Genomic DNA, 16,333 nt, shown 5'->3' with positions numbered 1-16,333 from the left:
CTGGGTTGAAGAGGTAGGACAGAGAGAAGAGTAACAACTCCCAATCTATTTACTTACTTATAAGTGAAATACATGTATTATTTTTTGCTAATAATTAAGTTCCATATAAAACACACATGAAAGAGAAAATTTAAAGGGATTAAATAAAAATTAGATATGATTAGATCATTATATCTAACCCTCATTTGATTTTCACAACAACCTTGGGAGGTAGGTACTTATTTAAAAACTTCCTTACCTTTTCTGTCTTAGAATCAATACTACATACCCATTTCAAGGCAGAAGGGAAGTAAGGGTCAGGCAAGCAAAATTAAGTGACTTACCTTGGGTCATACACCTAGGAAGTATTTGAGGTCATATTTGAACCCAGGACCTCTAGACTCCCCTCCAGGCACTCTATGGTGCCAACTAGATGCCTCAAGTAGGTGCTTTTATTATTTCCATCTTGAACTTGAAAAAACTGAGGCAGATGGAGGCTAGTGATTTGCCCAAGGTCAAAGAGCTAATAAATGTCTGGGGTGGAAGTTGAACTCAGAGCTCTCTCTACATACCCCTTAGCAGTCTTTCTACCTTGGGGAATATCTACTTTGCTTCTGAGGGCTTTCCCCATTAAGTTTCATTGTCTCTATGGTTCCCCAGCCCTTTTGCAAGCCTTTAAGCCTGGCACCCCTCCTTAAAGGAAAAAATTCAAGGAAACACCCTTCTGTCAGGGGAACAGTATAATTGTGTTTGGTTCCATGTCTTTTATATTGATAACATTCTAATATGCAAGATAAAACAATTTTGAAATTGCTTCTCTTGCTTTGCTGCCCTAATGGTAAATAAATAGGTCTCTTTGGAGAAGATAATGGTAGCTAATGTAACAGTGAATCTACAGAAGTGGAAACACTTTTCTTGTCCGTAGATGCTCTCTAAGAATGATGACCATGGTATTATGACTGCAGCTGCTTCTTGTGACTCTCCCATCACTGTTACTTTTCTCTTTTGTGAAGAGACCTGGGGCTTGGAAGGGCCTGGAAGACTCTCTCTGGTCCTAGCTATCTAGCTGACATTGCCAATCCATCATTTAACAGGGATAAAGGATGCTGGGTGGAGTCAATCAATCACCCCACCCCACCTTAGAGCAATTAACAGAAAGGTTGAGCCCTGACACTTTTGCTAAGAGAGACTACATCTGGATTGACTCAGTCTGTCAAAGGTATGAACCAGATGAGAATGAGGTCTAGACCTCTCCATTATAAATCAGTCAATCAGACATGTATCAGCAGGTGTGATGGAAAATCTGTAGACATTGGTTGGAAGATCTGGTCGTGGCCTGTGGGGCTTATCTAAAACTAGCAAGCTGGTTGGCCTCAGAATTTGAGTGTCTGGCAGTGGAGAGGGAAGAGATATCCTAGCTGAGCCCCTGAGAGAGAATTGCTTGGGGAAGGCATGGGAGGAGGAGGATTGGGACTTTTTCATCAGCATCCTTGCACCAGCCACAATTAATGGCAATATCTCCTTTGGGACCTAAGGATAAACCTTGACAAAATGCAGCCTGAAGACTCTACAAGGAGTTTAACAGAAAAGATACATTGTGACTAAGAAACTATGAATACTCCAGAAAGAAGAGAAAAGGATCTTCAGCAATAGGGTTCCCTATTGCCACATAGCCTCCCTAAGTTTGAGCCTGTGACTGAGGCAGCTCATGAGTGGTACAATGGATAAGAGCATTGTCCTCAGGGTCAGGAAGGCTGGAGTTCAAATTTGTCTTCAGACCCTTCTTAACTAGGTAACTCTGGGCAAGTAACTTCACCTATTGGCCTCAGTTTCCTTAACTGTTAAATGAGGATAAAATAGCCCCTATCTCCCAGGGTTGTTGTCAGGATCAAATGGGGTAATATTTGTAAAGCTCTTTGGCAACCTATACGTGCTATAGCTAATTTTAGTGGAATAACTGTGTCAAATGTAGCAGCGTGGAGAAAGATGGAGGACTGAGAACCAGCCATTTCTATGGTTGTCATGACTATCCCCAGAATAACATAACCTCTCTCTGGGCTTGTTGAGTCATTTCAGTCATGTTTGACTTTTTCCAACCCCATTTGGATTTTCTTGGCAAAGATACTAGAGTGGTTTGCCAATTCCCTCTCTAGCTCATTTGACAGATGAGGAAATTGAGGCAAACAGGTTTAAGTGACCAGGGCAGGAGCTGTTTTTTCATTTTTGTCTTTGAATACCTACCTACCCTCCCACAATCCCTTGCAAAAGAAGGTGATTTTAAGATGTTCAATTGAATTACAATTACACTCTTTAAAGTTTAAGAGAGTGAGGCAACATGCTTGCGGAACTGAATCTTTATGAGTTCAGATTAAGTCACTATAGCAGTTATATGTATTTGTAATAGTAACTCATTACCACAAACTGGCTAGTGTAAGTATAATTGATAGCATTTTGGGAAGGAAAAGAAACAAATATTTGTTAATACTTCTACTTATTATGTGCCAGGCACTATGCTGATCTCTTTACAATTATTACAATGAATAAATATATTAATAATAATAACTATTATTCTGTCCCCACAACAACCCTGGGAAGTAGGTGCTATTATCCCCCTTTAACAGTTGAGGAACCTGAGGCAGACAGATATGGAGTGACTTGTCCAGGGTCACACATGACTCTGTGCCCCAGCAAGTCACTTAACCTCTGAGCAATTTAGAAAGACTCTTAAATTGTTGAGAAGGCATGCATCTGGGAGAGAGAGTTATCTTGGAGTTTTCTGTGTTTCTACTCCAGGCAACACTCGGGACTCATGGGACTTTCTCTATCTTGCCCTAGAAAACTCTTCTCAGGGTGGGTTCCTTCCAGCCCTCGAATTCTCACCCAGACGTATCCTCTGTCCTTTTGGCTATCTCTCTTGCACCCTCCATTTTCAGGACTCCTGGGTCAGCCTCGCTCAATTTCCCCCCCGGATTGCAATGGACTCGAGCCTCCTTACTCCTTTATGAATGTAGGCTCCTTGGAGGAAGGGACAGTCGTTTAGAACAGTACACATTCCACAAGGACTTTTTGATTTGACTTCACTATTTGAAGGTTCCTACTTAACATTATTATTTTTTTTAAGCTAAGTATTTGCATGAACGGAGTAACAAAACCAATCAGGCAGATTTTGCCTGCAGTGGTCTCGGAGGTCTTTGCAACAGAAAAGCTGTCCCGACAGATTTATGACTGTCACCTTGCAGGACTGAATTAGTGAACGTGTACGGGCAACACTTGCTGCACCGGGAGCCAAGTCAGCCCGGGTACTTGATTAACCCAATCAGGAGAAATGCGACAGGGGACACTCTTCTAAAAAAGTGAATCATTTGCACAGGACGCAAACTTTTTCTCTTTTTTCCTTTTGAAGTGAAATTTGGCTTTTCAATACCGCAAAATCTATTTCCTTTTCCTCCTCTCCATCCATCCTTGCAAAAACAATTCCCGAAAAGCACACTTCTCCAGGAGAGTAGCATAATCTAATTAAAAACAAAACTATGATTCCTTATTTCGTAAAATAAATGTGAAATTCAAAGTCCTTTTGGCAAGGGCACTTTTTCAACCTAATTAAAATTTTAAAACAAGCACGACGGAAGTTTCTTCCTAGCATCCCGATCCCATTACCGAACACAGCGCTGCCCAGGGACACTTTTGCGCGTGAAGGTAGAAGCGGTTTGCCCAAGAGGAGCGTGTGTGAATGTGCACGTGGGTGGCAGGCTTTTCCTTCTCCCGGGCGCACGTGGGTTGTGCGGAAGCAAGCGAGAAGCAAACTTTTCTTTTCCTGCCTGGGACGGAAAGGACGCCCCGCCGCGCGGCAGTCCTGGGGCGAGGCCGGGCAGGTGACGTCACGCGGTCCCCTAGGCCCCGCCCCTGGCTCGGAGGCTCTCCCTGGCTCGGAGGCTCCCCCTCCCCCGCCCGCCACGAGGCCCGCAGGTCCCCGTCGGCCCCGCCCCTCCGGCGGCCAGGTCCTCCAGCCTTCCCGGCATGCCTCTCGCTCACTCGCTCGCATTAGCGAGAGCGGCTCGGCGGGGCGCTGGGAGCTAGTGCGGGGAGCGAGCCTTTCTAGCCTGCCCTCTCGTTCTCTCTTTAGCAACATGGCGGGCGTGGAGGCGGCGCAGGCGGCGGCTGCGGAGAGGCACCTGAACGGCGAGCTGGAGCCGGACGACAAGGACGACGGCGCAGCCGCCACGGCCGAGGAAACAGCCAAGAAGAAGCGCCGCAAGAAGAAGAAGGGCAAGGCCGGAGCAGCAGGTACAGGGGGCGGGAGGCCTCTGGGACCCCAGGGTCGCTCCCGGGACAGGCCGCCGCCTCAGCCCGGGGGGGGGGGGGGAGGGGGGGAAGGGGAAGCGGCAGCGTCTGGGACCTGCCAGCTCTAGTCCCGGCCTCTGAGCCCGAGGACTGGGTCATATTTGCTACTGGGGTCAGGGGTTTGGGGCCCTCCGCGTCCTCGTGTCCTTGGCCGCGCCTCCCTCCCAGTCCTACCCGGACTCAGTTCATCGGCTGGGGATCGGCCTCGCCGGGCCCTGGAGGTGATACCCCGCCGCTGTTGGAGCTCTCTGGATTCCCTGCTCTGGGACACCCTCAATCCCCGCTGCTGGAGCTCTCACTGTTGGGACTCCTGGGGTCCTCATCCTCGCCGGTGTAGCTCTCAATGCTCCCGGGACCCCAGCTGCTGAGGCACCCCCTATCCCCGTCGCTGGGACGCTTGGGATTCTAGGCTCTAGGGCCTTCGGGACCCTCTGCTGCTGAGACGCCCTTACATCCCTTTCCCGGGGTTCAGGCTCTCGCCTTCGTGAGCCTGGGACACCCAACCCTCCACTGCTGGGTTCCAGGACCACCACCTTTCCCGCCGGGGCTGGCAAGTTTTCCACGGGCCTTTGGAAAAGTGTTTCCCTGAGCTCAGTATCTTGTTACAGCTTCCAAGATTGCAGAAGCCAGAGGCCTGACTCTTCATTTGGGGAGGGGAGGTTACCTTAGGACGCCCAGTCTAGGAGGAATGCCTCGGTTGGCCCCCTCGGCCACAGACTTGAGGAAACTGCTGTCTTCATTCCCGAGGATATCAAGTAATAGTCTATTCTGCGAGCATTCACGCAGGGCTTTCTGTTAGATGCCTAGTACCGAGCTAAGCGCCCGAAGGAAGGTGAATGAGGGACAACGGAAAGTTTACAGAAATCATTCCAAGGTCCCTTTCTTCATCTTTATCGGTCAGAACCTACTATGTGCAGCCTTCTACGGGAAGTCTTTCCAGGGACCATATGTCGCTCCTTCCACCCTTCAAAAAAAACCTTTGCCGTTTTTTGTTCTCTTACTGCATCCCAGGAAGTCTTGTCTTTTTTTTTATCTTGTCTAGAACTGATTTTCTTTTTGTCTCCCCTAATAGCATGTGAGCTTCTTGAAGGCAGGAACTGTTTTCACTTTCCTTGTATCCCCAGTGGTTTTGGAATATACTCCTTCTCTCTCCTTGTGCAGAAGGGATTATTTCTTGTTTGTTTGGAGGACACAAGCGCTTAGTGTAGTGCCTACCACATTCACTTAATGAGTGCTTTTTGGACTGCCAGGTGCTCTGCTAGGTGATGCTAGTTTTGGCTCTGAAAGATACTGCAATCTTTCATGATGGGGAGGGAGAGATAATGAGAAATGAATATTTATAATAGATTGACAGCTGGAAAGGTCATCTAGTGCAGCCCTTGTTTTTCCAGATGAGGAAACCGAGGCCAGAGAGGAGGAGTGACCAGTCTGGACCCAATCCTAATTCCTCATCCCCCTACCCCCTCAGACTTTCCTCTGTGGTAGCCACAAGGCAGTTTGGTTTTGGCAATGTCTCTGCCACTTACTGTGTGACTCTTGGCTAGTCACTTCATCTCTCCAGGCCTGAGTGTGTGTGTTCATTTGTGAAATGGGACTAAGCATCACCCCTGCTTCTCAGAGATTTTGTGGAAACCATTTGAGATTATGTGTTAAAGCACTAAGGTAAATATTGATTCATGTTATTTTAGCCATTTCTAAAAGTCATATTAGTGATTATTAGCAAGATAGGATTTAGAGCTTGGTTGCCTCTTTGTTGTCTCATGCAGAATTGAACATTTGTTTCTCCAAAACCAGCTTCCTTAACCTGCCTTCTGCTTTTCTCTCTAGGAGACCATAGATTTCTTCCAGTTATCTGAATACTTTGGAGTGATCTTCCACTCCTCTTCCTCTTTTACCTCAGCCTGGCTCTTGGAGGAGGTTTAGTAAGGGAATAGCCAGCCACATATGGTTAGAGGCCTTTTCCTTCTCCAGCCAATTTTTATTATTTAATAAATAGTATAAATTAACATTCAGTCTCCAGAGAATTTTAATCTTAACACCTCCAATATACATCCAGTTAGTTATTAAGTCTTATTGATTGTTTGGAAATGTCTCATCTAGTCTCTTTCCATTCTTATTGCCACTACTTTGTAATCTAAACCATTTTCGTCTTATGCTGGCATTATTACAAGAACTTTCTGACTCTTTTGTTAGTAGTTTCTCTCTTTCCATTCATTCTATATGTAGATCTCTTCTGAAGTCTTTATTGACCCTCTCCATTATCTATGAAGGTGTGGAGATTGTTCTTTTTTTTTTTTTTTTTTTTTAATTTGCCACCTGTCCAAAGAAAAGCAACTTGATTTAGGTAGGCTTTAAAAAATATACATGTAATGTATATGTGTTTAATCTGACTTTAAATAAAGAAACCTTTTTTTTCTGTAAGTACAATAAATACTAATTTCTTGTCAGTTCTACATGTGTTCTGTCAGTTTAATTGAATGGTTTGAATGAGAAAAGGAAAAGGGAAATGGTGAAAGAAACAGTTGAGAATGGAAGGAAAAAGTGGATTGAAAATTCCTAAATGACAAGGGTTGTTTAATTTTTGTCTTGATCTGGGGAACAGTGCTTAGTAGGAAGAATTGACACTTGATGCTTGATTGGCTGGTTTGTGTTGAGAATAAAATGAAAGGACATTCAAGTTCCATCTTGGTGAGACAGCATTCCAGTAGGTAGAAAGGCAGACAGAACAGATGGAGACCATTTAGTATGTGCCCTTCTTTTTTAGTGGGTTTCAGAGTCTTCCAAATTTGGACTAGCTAATTAATTTAGAGACTCCAGTTCTTTTTACCCCTTTAGAGGTCCTATGGGCCCAACCTAAGGGGAAATTACCAGGGGCAGTTATTTAAAACACAGCCTAACCAATGATGGGAATCTGGTCTTTCTTGGTTTACCAGATAAAATGTATAAACTTCAGCCTCTGCAATATGATTCCAATCTGTTTTTCCCTCCTTTTCACCTATTACCCTCTAGCTAGAATGATGAGTATATCTTTCTCATTTGCTCTTTCCTTGCTTTGGACAATTATAATGCGTGTCATATCTTTTTATGTATTTCCTTTGTCTCTCCAGATAGATTTACAGTCTGTGAATAAACTTATTATTTCAGTCTTCTATGTATTTAGTTTTTTCTATTGTAAAATGAAGAAATTGGATTAGTGATCTTTCTAAGGTTCATTCCAGCTCTGAATTTATGATCTCAAACACAGCTTCAGTACACAGCAACACTAAGTGTTACAATTTCCTGGAACACAATGATTCTCCCCTTTGCTCCTTCACATTTTACATATTAGCTATAATTGTTACTGTAATTATTTGTGTGTGTTGTATCTCCCTAATAAGCTACAAGTTCTTTGAGGGCAGGGATTTTTTGTTTTAATTTTGTATTTGCAATGTCTTGCACATAGCGTCCTTAGTGAATTTCTGATGAATGACTGGTGATAGATATTTTCTCTTACTTCTTGTATGGTTTAGTTGGAAGTTCATTGGACTTGGAATTTTTAATCTGAGATTTCCTAAAATGGTTACTTAAACCTCTCTGAGATTTAATTTCCTCATTAATAATGTGGACATGTTAATACTCTCATTATCCATCTCATAGGATCGTGAGCATTCAATAGTAGATTTATGAAAGGGACTCTCTCTATATATTTTTTTTCTACTTTCTCCTGAAATCTTTTTTGATCTTTTCCCATATCTGTAGACTACACTGCACTTTGCACTCTGACTTTTCCTTATAGGTCTTTAGTTCCTCCTCAAAATGGCCATGCTATTGCCTCCTCAGGCATGGAGGTGACCGTGACCCCAGCAAGCCCTATCCTTTTCTGAGTATGGCCTGGCATTGAATTGGATTTTGTTATCTGAGGAACCACCTCGTTAAGAGAGGCTCAGATGTATCCCAATAAGTTGACTACAGAGTGAGGATTTTTTTTTTGGAGTACAATATGTTAAGACCCAGTGGGTTTTGTGATATGGGTCAATGAGGGGAATATGAAGTCACAGATTCTTGAAGTATTGAAGGCCAGCTATTTGCTCACTAGCTTTTCTTTCACCCATAATTTCTTGATTTGGAAGGGATCTTAGTTCATCATCTCAATCAGTTCCAGAATTCATATTCTTGAATTGAATCACAGGATTATATATGCCCACCAACAAGCATTTATTAAACATAACGCTGTGTGCCAGTCACTGTGCTTGGTTCTGCAAAAACAAAATAGAAATTAAATAAACCTCACTCTCAAGGAATTTACAGAAACATTATAAAAATATAGAAAAGTAGTTATATTTCTATTTTTATATACTTGTATGTGCAAAATAAATACAAAATAGAGAGTATTTGGGGAGAGGTTAAGGATTAGAAAAGGCCTTAGAAGGTGCTTGAACTGGGTATTGAGGGAAGCATGGCATTCCATGAGGTGGTCATGAGGAGGGAGTACATTCCAGGCATTTGGAATGTCCGGCATAAAATACAGAGGCAGGAGATGGAGTGTGGAATGTGAGGAACAGAGAGGAGGCCAGTTTGGCTGGGCTGGAGAGCACTGGAAGTGGAGTAAGGAATGTACAATGAGGTAGGGAAAAATGAATTGGGGGTCAGGTTGTGAAGGTGTTTAAAAGCCAGTATTTTACAGAGAGGCAGTAGGGAGTCCCTCGTGTATATAACCAGGAGTGTCAGGGTCAGATTGGATGCTCTGGGGAGGATGTACTGAAATGGTGAGAATTGAACAAGAAAAAATATTTAGTATTCCATTGTAGGTGGTTCCAGGGGAGAGGCTCTAAGAGTGAAATAGAACGATTGGCTCTATGAGAGTAGAGAAGGGCACATAGGCAATAGATGTGGTGGAGGTAGAAATCAGAAGGTTGGACATTGATTAAATTTGTGAGCTATGGGAAAATGAGAAGTTGAGGATAAATAAGGCTGAAGTTGTGAAGCTGGAGACTGGAACCCCATGGTGCTGTTAAGAGAAATAGCTGAGCCAGGTAGAGAGGTGAGTTTCTGGGGAAGCATAATGTTTTGAACTCGTCGTGTTTGGGTTGCTTGTGGGACATCCATTTTGAAATGTCCAATAAGCAGTTGGTGATGTGGGTCTACAGCTCAGGAGAAAGACTCAGTTGGGTTTGTATGTAGATATGAGTGTTTTGCATAGAGAAAACCATGAGGTTTTGAAATCAATGATGTCACCAGAAAGAGTATAGAGAAGGAAGAGGGCTCAGGACAGAATCTTGGGATTTCAGAGGCCATTTTGTCTTAACCCCTTTTATGATGTGGGAACTGACACAGAAAGAATAAATAACAGGTGAGATCGGTTCTCTTCACTGTGTCAGGCTCTTTTATAGCTTTACAATTGGTTATGCAGTTATGTAGGCTTAATCTTTTGTTTTTGAAACCCTTGCCTTCTGTCTTAGAATCAATACTAAATATGGTTCCTAGGCAGGAGAGTAGTAAGGGCTAGGTAATAACTATGCATTTCCCAGGGTCACACAACTAGGAAGTGTCTAAGGTCAAATTTGAACCCAGGACTTCCTGACTCTAGGCCTGGCTCTCAATCCACTGAGCTATCTACCTGATCCTATGTAGGTTTAGTTTGAAGATGTTTCTTTAGTGATGGGAAACTTAATCTTGAGATAATCTGTTCCATTTTTGCATAGCTATAATTAACAGATAAATTTTTCTTTTAATTGAAATCTGCCTCTTTGCAACTTCTTTTTGTTTCTAGCTGTTCATTCTGAAGTTAAACAAAGTAAATCTAATCTCCCATTTAATACCACTTCTACTAATCAACTCAAGGATACTGGATTCTTCTCTCCAGGCTAAAATAAACATCTGTATTTTTTCCAGCTGTATGGCTTGGTTTTCAGTTCCCTGACTGCCCTTCAGTATCTATGTTTCAGTTTGCCATTTCTTCTTAAAGTAGCATACTCAGACTAGACAACAATACTACCAGTATAGTTTGACCAAGGCAGAGGATAGCAGGGACATCACCTCACTGTGTATAGTCTGTAAAAAGGCTTTTGCTTGTCCTGTCATGTTCATTCTTGCCAGTCTTTGGCCATTCCACAATCTTTTTCAGATGAACTGTGATAAAGTCATCCCATCCTTAACTCGGGCTGTTGATAAAAGTTGAACTTACCCTTTATCCTTGTTCAATTCCAAATTAGATTTGATCCATTTTTTTCTTGCGTGAATGCTTTTTGGAAGATGATTTTTTTAGCCAAAATTTGAGCTGTCTTCCAATTTTGTCACTTGCAAATTTGGTGATCTATTAGATTAAATTATATAAAGGATTACTAAGTGCCAGCCATTTTTCTAGGCAAAGAGAATATAAAAACCAAACAACAGCAAGAAAAAGAAAGAAAGTTCTTGCCCTTAAGGGGCATATTGGAGCCAGTATTGGAAAAATATAGTGCTTAAAAGAAAGTTGAAAGGGTTATAAAAAGAAATGAAGGTACCTAAAAGGGGTGAAGGTAGAGGAATGGGGGGTAATGGAATCTGGAACTGTAGAAACGCCTTCCTAAAGTGAATGCTGGAGAGTTAGGAGCTGATCCTATTTAGAAGTAAATGTGGCCAACCTGGGTACTTCCCCAAATGGAGGTTTGAGTAGGAACTCAACAATTGGAGGCGGAGATTGCAGAGGAGATGGATAAACCATGCTCTTTATTTCTTCATTAAAATCACTGATAAAAATGTTGTACAAAACTAGACCAAAGAAAGATTTCTGAGACACTCCACTGAAGACCTTGTTCCAAGTTAACATTTGAATAAGTGTGTTATTTCCCTTTCTTTCTATACTATAAATTTCAGGAGGGCAGAAAGACCATTTTAACTTAGTTTGGTTTGCCTCCTAGAACTTAGCACAATGTTCTACATAAGTTTAACACATTTTATTTTCTAATTAGCAAAAATCTACCTTTCTCTCTCTCTCTCTCTCTCTCTCTCTCTCTCTCTCTCTCTTTAAACTCTCACCTTCCATCTTGGAATCAATACTGTGTATTGGTTCTGAGGCAGAAGAATGGTAAGGGCTAGGTAGTGGGGGCTCACAGCTAGGAAGTGTCTGGGGTCATATTTGAACCCAGGACCTCCTGTCTCTGGACTTGACTCTCAATCCAGTGAACCCCACCTAGCTTATCACTATTCTCTCTCTCTCTCTAGTCCTGTTTAGAACAAAAGAAAAACCAAAATCTTTGCAAAATGTATTGTTACTCAAAACAAATTTACACATTGGCCATGCCCCTCCCTCCAAGCTAGGAAGTGTCTGAGGACAGATTTGAATCCAGGACCTTCTGTTTCCAGGAGCTGTAAAAGAGCCTGACAGTGAAAAGAGAACTGATCTCCCCTGTTCTTTATTCTTTCTGTGTCAGTTCCCACATCATAAAAGGGGTTAGACAGAATGGCCTCTGAAATCCCAAGATTCTGTCCTGAGCCCTCTTCCTTCTCTATACTCTTTATGGTGACATCATTGAGCCAGCTAGTTGCCCCTTAAAAGATTTCTTCATATATGATGTCTAGGCCCCCTTAGGGTCATAATATTGAGATAGTACAAGGATTCCTAACTTTTTTCGAAATCCATTTTCTAGGGCACTTCTTTTTGCTCTGAAATACCTTATATTTTATTTTTTTCCATCTTTGACTTTGCTTTAATATTTCTGGTAGTTTCATGGAATTGTTGGTTTCTATTTCGTTTATTCTAATTTGGAGTGTGTTTGTTGCATGGATAAGATTTTGTACCTCTTGTGCCAAACTTGTTAAATCTCTTTCAAATTCTCCCATGGTTTTCATTTCTTTTCCACTTTTTTCCTTGAGTGCTCTCGTTTCTTTTATTAAAAAACATTTTAAACTTTTTTTTTCCTATTCTTGCTTCATCTCTTCTAGGACTTCCAGTTGTGCCTGTGCCCAAGCTGTGTTTTTTCTCTGAGGCTTTGCTTATAGATGTTTTGAAGCCTTTCTCATCCTCTGGATTTGTGTCTGCCGCTTTCCTTCCAGCATAATAGCTCTTTTAAAGCAGGATTCTTTGTTTTATTTTGCTTTTTTTTTTCCAGCCTCCTTTCCAGACTTCGGACTTCATGTTAGGGTTGAACTCTGGCACACTGGTTGCATTGCTGTTTCTTAGGGTATTGAATTCTAGGATCTCAGACACAGACAAGGGATTTTTAGTGCTCCCAAAGTGATCTGATTCAGATCAAAGTCTGATTGCTGCCTCCTTGGTCTGAACTTTGCAAGTTTCTGGCCAGGGTTTGGTTTGAACAGTAGTGAGGTGCTACAGAATTTATCCTGTCAGCCAGCTGGAAAGCTTTGTTGATAGAGGCTGACAGGATTAGAGGCTTCCTTTTGGTTTGCAATTCCTCTCATGCTAATTCCTGCAGGCTGGACTAACTACTGGAAATGAGACCCTATTTTGCTTCTGGGTCCTGAGCCACTTCTGTAGCTTACTTCTGAACTTCCTCCTTTCTTGGTGAAAAGTCAGGGGCCCTCTACCTGGGAACATCACCCCTGGTTCTGTGGGAAAGCTGCTGATAAAGTTTCCATTGAGTACCTTTCCTTCTGGATATGGGTCTGGTGGTGACAGCATACTGTAGATCTAGTTATCTCCTCTTGCCTATTCACATCCTTTCCCAGGGCACTGTAGTGCTACATGTGGGTAGCATACTTCTGGTCTAACTTTATACTCATTGCCTACGATGAGTATTAAAAAAAAGTCTCCATATGTTGATTTTGGCAGGACAAATAGCTCACGATGACTTTTGCATTTCTCTATCAGGATTATGTCTGGTGCATTTTCTGGAATTGGTTTTTTGGGTGTAGGGAAGGAAGCTCCCTACTATACTTCTTCCTATTACTCCAGCAGACCATGGGTTCTTTTTTCTGGAAGCAGATGGCATTTTTTATTATGAGTCCTTTGTAATAATTTTGGATTATTGGATTGCTGAGAATAGCTAAGTTTTTGACTGTGGTTATAGTTTTCTTGTCACTGTGTATGATGTTCTCCTGGTTCTGTTAATTTACTCTGCTTCAGTTCATGTAAGTTATTGGTTTTTCTGAACTCTTCCTGCTTGTCATTTCTTACAACATAATATAGTATTCCATTACAATCATATATTGTATTTTACCCAGCCATTTCCCAATTGATGGTACCCTTACTTTCCAAATTCTTATAAAAATATTTTTGTACATATAGGTCCTTCTCCCCCCCCCCCCCCCTTTTTTTTAATCTCTTTGGTATACAAACCGAATAATGGCTGGGTCAAAGGATATATGCTGTTTTAAATTCCTTTGGGCATATTGCCCACATTACTTTCCAGAGTGATTGAATCAGTTCACAACTTCCCCAAAAGTACATTCTTGTCTCAACTTTCCCATATCCCCTCCAAGATTTGTCATTTTCCTTTTCTGTCATAATCACCAATCTAATAGGAGTGGGATGATACCTCAGTTGTTTTAATGAGCATTTCTTTAATAGTGATTTAGAGCATTTTGGGCATGACTATAGAGAGCTTTACTTTGTCTGAGAACAGCCCATTGGTATCCTTACTGTTTATCCACTAAGGGATGACTTGTATCCTTATGTATTCAACTCATTTTTCTATGTATTTGAGAAATGAGGTCTGTATTAGAGAGACTTGTGGAACAAATTTTGCACCATTACTCTCCATCTCATTTATCCCTATTTAGTTTTTGATCTCCACCTACTCCAGTTTGTCTTCTTTTCTATCACCCCAGTCTCTCCTTCTCTTATCCCCTTCCCCTCCTACTTTCTTGTAAGGGGAGGGTAGCTTTCTATGTGCCCAATTGACTGTGTATGTTTTTCCCTCATTGAGCCAATTCTGATGAGAGTAAAGTTCACATGCTCCCCTCCCTACTTCTCCCACCTTCCAGTACCCCTTCATGCCTCTTTTATGTGCAATAATTTATCTCATTCTATTTTTACCTTCCCCCTCCTCCCAATGTGTTCCTCTTTCTCATGCCTTAGTTTTATTTTAGTTTATATCATCCCATCATATTCAACTTAGATCCCTGCCCTCTGTCTATGTGTACTTCTTCTAATTGCCTTAATAATAACAAAGTTATTGGTGTTAACAAGAATCATCTCCCTATGAAGGGATGTATGCAATTTAACTTTATTGAATATCTTTTGATTTCTCTTTCCTTTTTATCTTTTTATGATTCTCTTGAGCCTTGTATTTGAGTCAGATTTGCCACTCTGCTCTGGGCTTTTCATCAAAAATGTTGGAAAGTCCTTTATTTCATTGAATACCCATTTTTTTCCCCTGAAGGATTATGCTAGGTTTTGCTGGGTAAGTGATTTTTAGTTGAGGTCCTAGTTCCTTTGCCCTCTGGAATATCATATTTCAGGCCCTCCAATCCTTTAATGTACAGCCTGCTAAGTCTTGTGTTATTCTGACTATGACTCCATGATATTTGAATTGTTTCTTTTTGACCACTTGCAATATTTTCTTCTTGACCTGAGATTTGTGAATTTGGCTATAATATTCCTGGGAGTTATCCTTTTAGGATCTCTTTCAGGTGGTGATTAGTGGGTTCTTTCAGTTTCTATTTTGTTCTCTGGTTCTAAAATACCAGGGCAATTTTCCTTGATAATTTCTTGAAAGATAATGTCTAAGCTCTTTTTGATCATGACTTTCAGGTAAGCCAATAATTGTTAGATTATCCCTCTGGGATTTATTTTCTAATTTTTCCCATAAAATAGTTCACATTTTCTTTTATTTATTTATTTTTTGTGGTTCTTTTGACCTTGATTGTTTCTTGATGTCTTGTGGAATCATTAGCTTCCTCTTGTCCAATTCTAATTTTTGAGACATGACTTTCTTTTTATTAAAAAAAATTTTTTTTTAGCCCTTACTTTCTGACTTAGAATCAATACTATGTATTGGTTCCAAGGCAGAAGAGTGGTCAGAGGTAGCCGGTGGGGGTTAAGTGACTTGCCCAGGGTCACACAGTTTGAACCTAGGACCTCCCTGCTCTTGGTGGCTCTCAATCCACTGAGCCACCCGCTGCCCCCTGAAGCATGGTTTTCTTGAGTGAGCTTTTGTACCTCTTTTACCAATTGGCCTATTCTGTTTTTTAAGATATTAATTTCTTCAGTATTTTTTTGTGCCTCCTTTACCAAGCCATTGACTCTTTTTTTCAGGATTTTCTCTCATTTCTTTTTCCAAATTTTTCTTCTACTTCTTATTTGATTTTTAAAATCCTTTTTGAGCTCCTCCATTAATTCTTTTTTTCTTTTAAACCCTTACCTTCTGTTTTAGAATTAATAATGTGTATTGGTTCTAAGATAAAAGAATGGTAAGGGCTTGGCAATGGGGGTTTAGTGACTTGCCTGGGGTTACACAGCAAGGAAGTTTCTGAGGTCAGATTTGCATTAATTCTTTTTTGAGCTTGAGAGCAATTGATATTTTTCTTGGAGGCTTTGAATGCAGCTCTGTTAACTTTGTTGTCTTCTGAATTTGTGTTTTGGTCTTCCTTGTTGCCAAAATAACTTTCTTTGTTAGGTTTCCCTTTTTGTTGCTTACTCTTTTCTTTTATTTTAAAAAAACTGTTTAAGTTGGGCTGTGTACCTTTGGTGAAGCTGGAGCACTGTTCCAAGCTTCAGGTTCTTTGTGGAGCTGTCTTCAGAGCTGGCTCTGAGGATCTATCTGTTTTCAGTTCTTCCAAAGTTGTATAGTGTGAGGAGAGATGTATTTAATACTCTCTTGACCTGTGCTCTGGTCTGTGAGTAACCCCAAGTTTCCCTCATTCCCCCTTAGAATTGTGAACAGGGTTTCTTGCTCTCCTGTGGCTGCAAGTGTTGGTTTCTGCTAGTGCTCCTCCTCATTCTGAGATTGCGTCCTCATACTGGGACCTGGTTCTGTGTTTGAGCATTATGACAAGAGGTTTATCAGCAAAGGGACCCCTGGAATCTTCTGAGCAGTTGTTTGTTCCCCCTTACTGTCTGCCAGCAAGAGTTCTGGAAGACTACACCCCCCGC

The 16,333-nt window shown here is 41.6% G+C and overlaps 1 protein-coding gene across 1 annotated transcript in view; it reads left to right on the top strand.

Moving 5' to 3' along the window:
• The first annotated feature begins 4,018 nt into the window (after window positions 1-4,018).
• METAP2 (methionyl aminopeptidase 2) overlaps window positions 4,019-16,333 on the top strand; it is a 41,404-nt gene continuing 29,089 nt past the window's right edge. Inside the window, 1 exon segment of the mRNA XM_044679163.1 lies at window positions 4,019-4,263. Coding sequence (XP_044535098.1) covers window positions 4,107-4,263 — 157 coding nt within the window. The 5' untranslated portion in view covers window positions 4,019-4,106.

The sequence above is a fragment of the Gracilinanus agilis genome, chromosome 5, assembly GCF_016433145.1.
Source record: "Gracilinanus agilis isolate LMUSP501 chromosome 5, AgileGrace, whole genome shotgun sequence".
NCBI lineage: Eukaryota > Metazoa > Chordata > Mammalia > Didelphimorphia > Didelphidae > Gracilinanus > Gracilinanus agilis.
The sequence above is the reverse complement of the archived record's forward strand: the minus strand, read 5'-3'. Positions and strand labels throughout refer to the sequence as shown.